At 43.9% G+C, this 12,573-nt stretch overlaps 1 protein-coding gene across 2 annotated transcripts in view; it reads right to left on the bottom strand.

The window, feature by feature from the left end:
- Positions 1–256: 256 nt before the first annotated feature.
- LOC123366340 (SAM and SH3 domain-containing protein 1-like) overlaps positions 257–12,573 on the bottom strand; it is a 77,806-nt gene continuing 65,489 nt past the window's right edge. For both annotated transcript variants that reach the window (XM_045009692.1, XM_045009691.1), the window contains 3 exons: positions 5,541–6,667; positions 2,580–2,711; positions 257–1,679 (listed from right to left, as the gene is read on the bottom strand). In XM_045009692.1, coding sequence (XP_044865627.1) covers positions 1,419–1,679; positions 2,580–2,711; positions 5,541–6,667 — 1,520 coding nt within the window. In that variant the 3' untranslated portion in view covers positions 257–1,418. The remainder of the gene's footprint in view (positions 1,680–2,579; positions 2,712–5,540; positions 6,668–12,573) is intronic.

The following is a 12,573-nucleotide window of genomic DNA, read 5'->3' as shown; positions in this document are numbered from 1 at the left end:
GTACAAAAATAAAATCTGTTAGTATCCACAGCTGTGAATGGGAGATTTTACAGTGGGTTAGACAGAAAATAGGATCATTATTTTATGGACAAAAATGGTTTGTCCAGCATTCCAGAATGACACTTTCTTCTGAAGAGAAGATATTTCAAACACTCGATACTGGGGGACATCAAGTTTTGTAAAATGACAGCATAATTCATAAGACACTGAGGTTTTTTCCCCCTAGACAGTGAAATTACTGCTCTATGGGACACAGTTTGCTTCTTCGGTGCATTTTATTTCCCCAGGGCAATCTTTCATTTGAAAAAAACAATGTTTTGAATTGATATGGTCAGGATACCAAGTCAAAGCTGCAGTATAATGATTGACAGTATAACAGTACATAAAAATATGATTAAAATGAAAAGCAGTTACATATATACAAGGCAAGATAACTTTGAACATTTTAATAACAGCAGCAAATGCAGACTGCTGTGAACAGTTAGCCTGACAATGGAAACTCTGCATTTGCAAAAGCACCTCTACAAACAGAAGATGTTATGAGACAATTTACAGAAGTTACTTTAACTGAAAATCACCCTAAGTGCCATGGAACGACGACAGAATGAAGCAAGGTTGGATACAGATAAGTGAACACTAGATAACTGCTGGCAATCTGATTTTAAGGCAAATAAAAAAAAGCTGGTTGCGAGAAAGCAGTTACAAAAATGACCCCAATTCTATACACAAAAGGAGTTTTGGACTCTGTTAGGTTAGTTGTACTGGAACAACAGAAATGGTCAATATTGTAAACTAATTCCAGTCCATTATTCTGGCCTAGCTAAAGGCTCTATGGTCTATAGGAACTATACCAAGCAACAGAGAGGATGACAAAAAAGGGTATGTATTTAGCATTTGATTGCTAAAACCAACAAAACAAGCAAACAAAAAAACCAAGATGATTTGCTAAACAGCTTTTGCTGGTGAGCTGCACCTTGGCTTGTACGTGGCTTTCAGGGCTGACTCTAGGTAACTGGGACCCAGCATTACAGAGGGCCTTCTATTCATAGAGACCTTGCAACAGAAACAGGGCTGACAGCAGGTGTAGCTGTCACAATCTTGTGGAGAGTGTGCAAGGGCCCCTTTAGCTTAATGGTCACCGGGGGTGCTGTCTAACCACAGGCTAGCCCTGTGCACTTTCAGAACTAAAAATACTTTGTTGTTGAGGATTAAGGAAGTACCACACTTCTGTTACCTGGCGGTTGCTTCTTTTCTCCTTTAGTTGCTAAAGGCAGAAAAAAGGACGATCCTCTGAGGCGTTTATTTGCCTATCCCTGGGATCCACTTGCTTGATCCCATTTGCTGTGTGGAGAAATTAGGGCAAAACTGGTGCAGTAAGAAGCAGCGGGGTCTCAGACAGTGCCACATTCCAGAGCATGTTAAATTGCCTCTGGACTGAGGGGTTTGAAGAGTCTTGCTGCTGCCAGGAGCTTGTTTATGTGCCTCTCCTCTGTGATGCCAGCTTCTTGAAGGCAAGTTTGTGACAGAGAAGGCACTTTGCTCAATGTGGTGAATCCTGCTTCTGTGAGTGAGCTAGAATACATAGGCAGGCCAATAGAAACCAGCCAGTCAGTTATAGATGTGATATGTCCAGGGGATACAGGTTTTCGGCAGATTTCAGTGAGCCCTCCGCTCGGAATCTGGATAGAGAAAGAGAAAACAAAATGTAACCTTTTGACTGCTTAGTTTACTCTCAATCTTCCTCTGCACCCCCCAGTGGTAAGAATTTGATAGTTTTAGAAAAGGGATGTTTCAAACCTTGATAGCTATTTCTCCTGTGTGTGTTAGGCAATGAGAAAGTCATTTGCTGACCACCCATTCTACTCTTTTTAACTGTTCCCAATATGCTGTTAGTAGCTGGTCGTAGAAATATAGGGCTGGAAGAGACCTCGAGAAGTTATCTAGTCTGTCCCCTCAATCTGAGGTAGGACCAAGTATATCTAGACCATTTCTAACATGTTTGTTTAATCTGTTTTTAAGAACCTCCAGTGACAGGGATGCCAGAACCTCCCTTGGAAGCTTGTTCCAGAACTTAACTATGCCTATAGTTAAAAAGGCTTTCCTTTCTAAACTAAATCTCCCTTGCTGCAGATTAAACCCATTACTTCTTGCCCTACCTTCAGCAGGTATGGGGAACATCGGTCCCTTTTCTTTTTATAAGAGCTCTTAACATATTTGAAGACTTATCAGGGCCCCACTTAGTCTTCTTTTCTGAAGACTAAACCTGCCCAGTATTTTTTTTAACCTTTCCTCTTACATCAGGTTTTCTAAACCTTTTATTATATTTGTTGCTCTCATCAGAGATGCCAAAGACTGAATGGGCAGGGCGACTCAACTCCACTCTCAATACTGGAAGTGGTTCCCCTCCAGCACAGAGGAGGGAGGGATGAGGGGGTGGTATGCTCTGCTGCTACCTGTGCTGTATCTCTGCGAACATAGACAGGATTTCAGTCTCCCGGGCTATGAATCCAGTACCCTTCACCATCATTCAATTAACTATGTATTTATAAGCAAAGAACGTGGTATACAGAGACACTCACTGCCATGCGGTGCTGCTTCCTCAACTGCTTCACCCGGATTTGGTCCATGTTTGTAGCAACATCCTTTTCAGGCTGCTCTAGGTCTTCAGAGTATCTCTGCACCAAAGCTTCAGGAATCCCACAGCGACCATGCTGCAAATTACCATCCAGCCATGCAGGAGGAAGGAAGAGGGAAAGAAAAAAAAACCCAGAAGCAATACAAATCAACGAAAGGTTTCTATACAAACATCAAACACAAAATGACAAGGGGAGCTTTAGATTTCTCTGAGAGTCACAAAGAATGGGGTTTCATTTAGTGTTAACAATACCTACAGTGGGGTGTTTGGGACACTGGTCCATAAAGCCTTTACCATTACACAGCCTCAAAGGGTGAAATTCTGGCTCTACTGAAGTTACGAGCAAAAATCCCATGGACTTCAAAGAGGGCCAACATTTTATCCAAAGTATCTCTCTGCCATCACATAGTTCCACCAGTGAAATCTGCCTCTGACAAGTTGTAGGGCAGCACACATTTTGGCATTCAGAAATTTTACTAGATATTTTGTTATTCTTGGGCCTAGTCAGAAAACAACTGCCATCAAGGCTGGAGAAAACTGATCTGATCACTATGGATTTCCTGGTTCTTGACTTGTACAATTTGGGAGATGTCTGACAGATTTAGGAGTCCTCTGGAGATAATGGTCAGAGTTAGTGTTGCATTAGGAACATAGGAATTGTCAGACCAGTGGTTCATCTAGTCCAGTATCCTGTTTCCAACAGAGAGTCAAATAGGCAATTCTGGGGTAGCCTATGCCAAGGAACATTTCTTCCTAACCCCCATTAGAAGTTGGCTTTTGCCCTTATGCAGAATATATTTTATAGCCTTCCAAAACCTTTGGTGTTTTTTTGACCTCTTTACAATTATATTTCTATTCTTCACATAAACATTCATATGCACTTCCCTCCAGTGTGGGGACTGATATTCCAGTCAATAAGAGGTCCCTCCTCATCCCTAGCCATTATGCCAGAGAAGTAGTAACGTCATACAGGCTTTCAGATGTATCACTGAATCATTTAAACAACAGGGTAGCATTAATATTTTCATAAATTACCTTTAATATCCAGTGCAAATTAGAGCAGTTCTGAGAATGGGGGGTGAGCGGGAGAAGATGGAGAGGAGGCAGGAAGTCATCTATGTCCCTCCCCCTGAGTGCATTGGGTAGAAGGTGAGGCATACTAGAGGATACGGTCCTGTGTTTGGAATCTAGTTTACACTAAGCTAGATGTGGCTGTTCAATATTAATATTATTTGTATTAAGGTCGCATCTTGGAGCTGCAATCCTGGACCAGGCCCCATTATGCTAGGTGTGATACAAACATAACAAAAAGATAGTCTCTGCTTCAATGAGTTTAGTCCTTGAGATGTTATCTGTATCTCTGGTAGGACTCACATGTCTCATCACTTCTTTTCCCTGCCTGACACACAGTAAGGCAGAGTGCAAACACGGTCTGTGTAGGACAAACTCTGCTCCATTTCAGCCCTGCACTAGGCAAGAGTGGAGTGGGAAACACATCTTCCCTCCCAGCAGCCAGGAACATGTGGAGGGAACGGGAGATGAAACTGTCTTTTCATCATACCCTTTCATTGCATCAATTCATGCAGCTGCTGCACTACGATGACAAAGTGCTGTCACATATCAATGGAGCATCAACACACCATTGCAAGATTAGGGTCTGTCCCTGCAACTGCCTCAGTTAGACACACTTAGGATGGCACATCGTTGCCTTATATCATTAAAACACATTTAATTGGATTGACTTTCACCATTTATTCTCTTTGTATCCTTGTTGCACTTCATCCAGCATGGACAATGAACCTCAACTGATCAGTTTCCCCTTCCATTTTCCCTGCTCAAAATCAGCACTCATTTGAAGTGTGTGTATGCATGTATTTCTCCCAAACTTTTGTTCCCTTAGAGAGTACTTGCTAGGTTTTTGGTCAGAAAAAAGTGGACATCAAAGCAAGCTGACTAATATCTAATGCCTGTTGCTGGTTATGCAACTAATGGTAAGTCTGCGACACTGAGTGATTAAGCTGGCTCCACCCACTCCTCAAAGTGAGATGGGGTCCTGATTTTCAAAGGAGCTCAGTTCTCATTTAAGCACCTATTTACAGGTCAGATTTTCCCAGAGTGCTCAGCACCCAGAAGCTCCCACTGCTACGCTTATGACTCTGCACATTGGGTGCTGAACCCTTCTACAAATTCCAGTGAGGGTCTCTGAACCCACCTTAGTTCTGAGAAGCATCACTGGTGTGAGAAAGGACAGAACAGAATTAATGGACAGAACTGTGCTGTCTTTCAAAGGAATGGCTATAGAGTAATCAGGGTCAGCCTGGATCCCAAACTCATGCCCAGATTCCCACTTCTAAGAGTTGCCTCCTCATTAAGTCCTCTTGCTGAAGAGTAGGACTTGGAAAGGTATGCTTTGGGAGGTATGTGGTTCTATTCTCTTTTAAACCATATAGTTGGAGAAGACAAACCCATGCCGGAAGTAGCAGAGCTTGCAGGAAATGCAGAGTTCAAAGTAGGGTGACCAGACGTCCCGATAAAATCGGGACTGGGACTGTCCCGATATTTAGGTGTTTGTTGACGCATCGGTCGGGACGCACTCCGGTGGCTTCCCCCACCCGTCCGCTGGCGACCCCCCCCCCCCCTGTGTCCTGATATTTCCTTCCTCTCATCTGGTCACCCTAGTTCAAAGCCGCAAGGCCCCAAACAGCTATTTACTTTACTGGTATTGAAAGACTGCCTTTGGGTGTGAGGCCTGATATACACAGAACGGCCTGTCAGACAGGGTGCCTGAAAGATACTTCCATCTTTTCCAATGATTTAGAGAGAACAAATAATTCACTAGATACAATGAAAAGTGAGCTGTTATAAAGGCCAGAGTTAAAATGTTGAGACATTAGCCCCTTCTCACCTTGTCTGAATATGGTTCCTCTGTGAGATCAATCTCTTCAGACTGCAACTTGTTTTCTATCAACATTTCCAGATCCAGTCCTCTAGTACAAGAGACTTTCCTGGCTAAAGCAGGGCCTAGCTTTACCACATGTTGCTGAATGCTAGCAGTCTCAGAAAGCTCAGCTAGCCAAGGAGGCAGTGTGCTTGGAGGAGTACTGGGCTGCTCAGAAGAGGGCCTACAGGCAGGTACTACACGGCAATCAATGGGGCTGGATGGACTGGCCCTTTTTACTGGCAAACATGGTGCATCTGGACTTGAAAGGGCTCCACTTAGGGTCAGAGGGGGATGATATAGTCCATTAGAAAGGCGTTCTCGGCTTTTTTTGGCAGGGACTGGTGGTGGCTGTGAAGGATTTTTTGACTGAATTCTTGCCTCGCTCACGCCCTTTTGCTCAGCTTTCAGACCTTCCTTGAGGACTGGAGAGTTATCAGCCCTTTCAAGGTCATGACTGCTTTTATGATGATTTTCCAGAGGTGTCCTTGTTACGTTGTGTGTAACTGAAGTAGGCTGAGCCTCCCAGCGTTTAAGCAGGTACTGAGTAGGAGTCCCACATGAAGTCTCTGTTACTGAGCAGTCCAATTTCCTAGTTTTTCCCTTCTGAGAATCAGCAGTTCCTTTACTTTGCTTAGGTAGATTCTCTTCTGCCCTCATGACACCCCCAGGAGCCTTAGGCTTCAGGACGGAGCCAGTTGTCTTTTTTGCTACCTCCAGTGCATCCTGAGGGAAAGAATCTACTTTCTTACTAGTGTTCGGTAGGTCAGTGCTGGATTCTCCTTGGAGGTCATCCAGTGAATGAGATCTTGGCCACTTGGCCGCATTCTGGGTGCCATCCAGAGTCTCACAGCTCCGGCAGACAGCTGCTGGTAAACTTCTGCGGTTCTTCTTCAAACCTGTGATGCCTGAAGGCTTGATGCAGCTCTTGGGAGCATGATGAAAGCAGCTCAACCGGATTTCCTTCTTTCCTTGCTGGAGAGCTTCTACCGATTTAGTCAAAGGCAGAGTTGGATAACTTGGCAGTTGGTTTCTGTTAAAACAGTGCTCACTGGCTGACTTTGTGGGCAACAGACAGGTCCTCCGAGTCTTGCCTAAGAACAAAAGACATTACAAATCATTGGAGGAGAAATGTACAAAAGAAGCACCGCCAGGAACCTGCATCACCACTAAATGCCTTTGAAACACAAGGATTCTTCATTGGTAACTGAAGACATGTCTATGTCTTGTCCCTTTTTTCTGGTGTCTCTGCCTATGCTGCACTTCAGGACAGTTCCGCCCAGACTCATTTGAGAGCTTCTAGTTTGATTTATAAGAGCTGCTTAATATCCCTAAGTAGTGAGATAAATTTAAGATAAATTCTAGTCTTTACCCAAATTTGCAGTGATGACATGGCTTAATACAACTTTTCTTGGTGTAGCTACAGCCTATACATTATGGTAACAGATTTGACCCCTACAGAGAAATAACTTATAAAAATCTGACAGTTTTGGCATGTTTGTGGCTACATTAAGTCAAGAATTATTTGTTTTCTAATTATGCTTGAGAACTCACTCTTGAAGAATGGATTTTATCCCTTAATGTTGTATTTCTTTTGAGATAATGTTTATTAACTAGAATTATGACAGACCTGCCACCCTATTATTTCACGGTTTAAATGCGCAGTGACCTGTTTACAAGGGGAAAACCATGAGGCAGTTTGAATTGTTTTGGGACTGCTATTGCACTATCCTCTTTCAAGGGCTGTGTTTAGCAGCTGAAGAATTGTATCAGAGAAATGTGTCTTATACAGTAACTCCTCACTTAACATTGTAGTTATGTTCCTGAAAAATGCAACTTTAAGTGAAATGATGTTAAGCGACTCCAATTTCTCCATAAGAATTAATGTAAATGAGGGGGGTAGGTTCCACGGAAATTTTTTTCACCAGACAAAAGACTATACATACACACACATTATGTCTATATCTATAGATAGACAGATACACACACACACACCCCGTATAAGTTTTAAACAAAATTTAATACTGGTACACAGTGATGATGATTGTGAAGCTTGGCTGAGGTGGAGGAGTCAGAGGGTGGGATATTTCCCAGGGAATGCCTTACTGCTAAATGAACTAGCAATTGACTGAGCCCTCAAGGGTTAACTCTCACAACACTCTACAAGGCAGCAGGAAAGGAGGGAGGGCAGACAGAGATACACACCCTGTGTGTGAGAGAAAAATGTGCATTTCCCCTTTAAGTAGCTGACCCCAGGCTTAAGCACACTGCCTTGTTAATTAAATCAGCATGCTGAGACCCGCAGCTAATGCCTAGAAGCTCCCTCCGTCTGTTGTGTGTCTCCCCTGCTCTATGGAAGATGGGGTAAGCGGGGTGCAGGAGCTGGAGGGAGGGGGAGACATCCTGACATTATCCCTCCTCTTCCCCCCTCCCCCTGTACAGCAAGCAGGAGTCTCTGGGAGCAGCTCCAAGGCAGAGGGCAGGAGCAGCACATGGCAGTGGGGGGAGAGAACTTAGGGGAGTGGGGAGCTGATAGGGGGGCTGCTGGTCCACCCTGGTTCCAACCACCCACCAGCTAGCTGCAATGGGCTGCTCTTCCTGCAAGCAGTGGACAAAACAGGCAGCTGCCAAATGATGTTAGAAGGGAGCATTGCACAACTTTAAACGAGCATGTTCCCTAATTGATCAGCAACAGCGAAACAACATTAACCGGGATGACTTTAAGTGAGGAGTTCCTGTATTATGAAAGGGAGAAGTGTTTCAAATGGACTTACCTTAGCATTAGTCTTAAATCGGAATGTCCTACTCGAGTGGAAAGACCGGGTGGTATACTAGTATTTTATGTTCACTGTTTGAGACAAGATCATTTTATAAGAGCATGTTTTGCATGTTCCATAACAGGCATGGCTCATGGATTGGTTGATGGAGATGACAAGAAGCTCTGCAGATCTTACTAAGAGATGCAGCCTCTTTTTTTAAAGTTTTTTAAAAATAAGGCTAGGAGCACAGTAAAATGTAGGGCAGTTAATGAATGATTGTTTGGATCATTTTAGACATCCTGAACTGGTGATTTTTACTACTTAGAAAAACAGAAAAGTTCACGTACATAATAGACTTTGTATATCTATCGCCCTATAAACATACATTCAATCTTTTGGGTGCTGTACAGACTTTCCAGGGGCTGGATCCAGAAGGACATTAAAAACCTCCCATTATGAAAGCAAAATGCTCCACATTCAGCTCCAATCCAGAACCCAAAACCTTCCCACAAATTACGTTTGTAGCAGGTCCCCCATATCTGGGCTCGGATAGATGAGATTGGGTAGTCTTTCAAAAGGTTGAAGACCCTGTCATTGTGAACTCTAAGTTTCCTGTTTAAACAAGGCGTCTCAAGTGTCTCAGCTGGTTGCCTCTATTGTAAAAATCATACAAAGCGGGAGTCGGGTCTCTAAGGTATTCAAGACTTATCTATTTAAGTCTTTTTAGAATCAACACTTTGAAATCCAGGGCAAATCAAGACACACAGTAATAATGGGAAATACTGATTGGTTAGGAGCTGCTGCATTCTGCAACTTCCAAATGGGTTTAAGGTGTATCTTTATCTGGAGTTACCCTAGTCAATTGGAAATGATCAAAGCATGCATAACAGTCATTTTTCCCAGTTAAATGGTAAAAACTTTGAACTAAATCCTACAGTCCTTACATAGAATCTCAGGGTTGGAAGGGACCTCAGGAGGTCATCTAGTCCAACCCCCTGCTCAAAGCAGGACCAAACCCAACTAAATCATCCCAGCCAGGGCTTTGTCAAGCCTGACCTTAAAAGCCTCTAAGGGTATGTCTACACTTACTGCGCGGGTTGACACGGTGAGTTCAACTTCTCGGAGTTCGAACTATTGCGTCTAATCTAGACGCGATAGTTCGAACTCCCCGCGCACTCTGGTCGACTCCGGAACTCCACCACTGCAAACGGCGGTGGCGGAGTCGACCTTGGAGCCGCGGACTTAGATCCCGCGGCGTCTGGATGGGTAAGTAGTTCGAACTAGGGTACTTCGAGTTCAGCTACGCTATTCGCGTAGCTGAACTTGCGTACCCTAGTTCGACCCCCGCCCTTAGTGTAGACCAGGCCTAAGGAAGGAGATTCCACCACCTCCCTAGGTAACCCATTCCAGTTCTTCACCACCCTACTAGTGAAAACAGCAAAACTGCCCATGGCGACAGTGTGAGTTTTGTCCAAGACAGGGTAACAATCAGCCATTGTGTGAGCAAACGGGAAAAAGCACACTACAAAAGAAAAAATATCAAAGCCACGATGAGCAAGACACCCAACTGGTATAAACTGGCATAGCAACATTGACTTAGTGGAGCTCTGCAAATTTACACCAGCCAAGCATCTGGCCCTATATCTTCAACCCGCGTGGGTATTTTTTTTAATCTATGTGCCAAACTAGTACAAAATACATAATACGTGTTTCTTTTTTTCTCCAGATGGAACTTGGCAAATCAGCAACTTGGGGTCTTTTTTACTCTGCCCATTCACTATTTGTTATGGGGCAGCTGCCTTTTATGGGGAGTTAGGGCTATCTGCCCATAACTGCCTTGGGAAGGCCCCCCCTGGGGGGCTGATTAGTAAACAAGCACCTGCATCTAATAAAGGACACCCAAACTCAGTTAGAGGGGAGTTGCAAAAGGAGACAGGAAGCTCCTGTGGTGACAAGCTCCCAGGAGACACCTGAGCAGGGAGCCTAGAGGGCGAGCTCTTTGGGGAACCCACCAGAATGGGGAGCCCATCAGAGGTGCTCCAAGAGAGGGGAGCCTCCTAGACAGAGAGCTGCAGTCAGCAGGCATCCCCTGGTCTCAACCAGACACTGTCTAGAAGCCCAGCCTGGCCAGGATCACCTGCTGTCCCCGGAGAAGAGTTGCAATGGACAGACATCTCTGGACCCCCGACTCCAGAGAAGGATCTTACTCCGGTAGGGGCAAAGAGCCTAACAGCAGGGGCAGAGCCTAGAACTGAGAGAACCCCTGGGGAGGAGCCAGAGTGGAAGTGAGCACTGGACTCGGGTGGGGGAACAGATGGACAAAGAATGACTTAGTCACCCAGCTGAGAGGTTGAGGTGAAAGTTTTGTTCGTGGTCTGCATTTGCTTTTCTGTTAATAAGAGAGACCCTGCATTGGGGGTGGGAGGCAGTCTCTATGGACTTGTTGCAACTCTGTGTGAAGGGAAAAAAAAAATCAACTAAGATCCCACCTTCAACACCACACCCACTTGTGAGGTGGTGCACCAGGCCCCTTAATATTTTTAAAGGCCAACTGAATTTTCTAATGTCAGTGCAGGTGCAAAAACGGATGTTTGAAAGCTGTTTCTCAATCTAGAGAAAAAACAGTTTCAGCTAAATGGCACCTAGAGTCAGTAGTATTAGCCAATTAATTGCTACCTATAGGGAGGCTACATTCAGAGATTTTAGAATTGAGTTTCATTCAGATTTAAAGTGTACTACTTTTAAGCGATGGATGATTCCTTTCAATTCAACTTGCATTCTGAGCATTCTGGAAGATACTAAGACTTGACTTCTGAATAATGCACAGTGATTGCTTTGGATCTGAAGCCTAATACATTTCATGTGCCTGCTTCATGGCAGGACACCATGTCTCCAAAACGCCACACGTGCAAAGAAAGAATTCCTTTAGTCTAAGAGGAAAATTTGTTTCTTACACTCTCCGGCCTACGCCTCTCTCAGGCAACTTACAAAATGTGGCATCATTTCAGGAAGTTGCAACATTTCAGTAGAAATGCAGGAAACCTCCCTCCAAAACGGGACTTATTTCAATGTTACCTCACAAGGGCTGCTCCATCTGTTTCTGAAAGTGTGTCAGAAAATGTTGTACTCCTCTCAGTGCCCATACCTCCGTGGCAGCATGTTGGAATCTAGCCTTTCATCCTGGGGTGAGGAAAGGAATGTGCTTTTCTGTTTAGTTTTTTATCTGCCTGCATGTTTACAGCTCCAATTGTAATTCATTTTACGGTCTAGGCTTGCTGTGAAGTTTACACATCAAAACCTATACAACTTCTTTTGGTTCTGAAGAATTGTCTAGCCAGTGACTTGTTTTTACTACTACAGCACAACCTGGTCCCTGCACCCTTGTTCCTTCCTTCAAAGAAAAATGGTACACGATTACTGCACAAGTTAGTCCTTGCAGGTGCAGATGCATTAAAGGGTATTTATTAACTTCACTTTGTTAGCAGTTAGGAAGAATACACTGGGGAGCACGACTGTGCAAAACAAGGCATCTGAGAATGGAGGAAGGAAAGAAAGGGGCAGAATGGCAAGGAAAACAGAAGAAAAAGAACAAAAGTTTCAAATGTACGTAGCAGCAGATTCTTTAGTCAATGGTAGCCTTGACTGTGGTAGCTGTTCTGCATAGGCAGACTCGAGCACTCCTGCAGAACAACTTGCAGGAGATGGACCCAGTTGCTAACAGGACTAAAACCAGCTCTAGAGGGAGTTTTGTCCATGAAGAAAATAACCCAACACAAAACTATTCGACATATTAATTAATAAAATGGCACTCAGCTTCAAAATTGTTTTAAGAGATATTCCCAAATGGTGCACTTCTCTGAGAAAGGTAGCATCAGAGTCATTACTTGGATGGAAGACAATGGCCTAGATTGTGATCTGTTACAATTGGGTAAATCAGGAGGAACTCTTATGGAGCTATTATATTCCTCCTAATTTACACCAGCTTTTCAGAATCTAGCCCAACATTTGCCAGTACTGTCGCATTTTTGAAGTTCGAAGTGAGTGTGTAGCCAGTGATTTCTAAATTGACCATTTTTAGGGTCAATATTGTTAGTATTAATTCATTCTTATGAGCCTTGTTGTTATTAAGCAGCCCGACACCTTTCATAATCCTTTTCAGTGCTATCAATTGGCAGCATCATCTCTGCACCGTAGGGCTAAATGTGTTCAGAAAGATTTAGGTATCTGGGAAAACTGCAGTG

This window comes from Mauremys mutica, chromosome 3 (genome assembly GCF_020497125.1).
Source record: "Mauremys mutica isolate MM-2020 ecotype Southern chromosome 3, ASM2049712v1, whole genome shotgun sequence".
In the NCBI taxonomy this organism is placed as follows: Eukaryota; Metazoa; Chordata; order Testudines; family Geoemydidae; genus Mauremys; species Mauremys mutica.
This window is presented reverse-complemented; position numbering and strand designations above follow the sequence as displayed.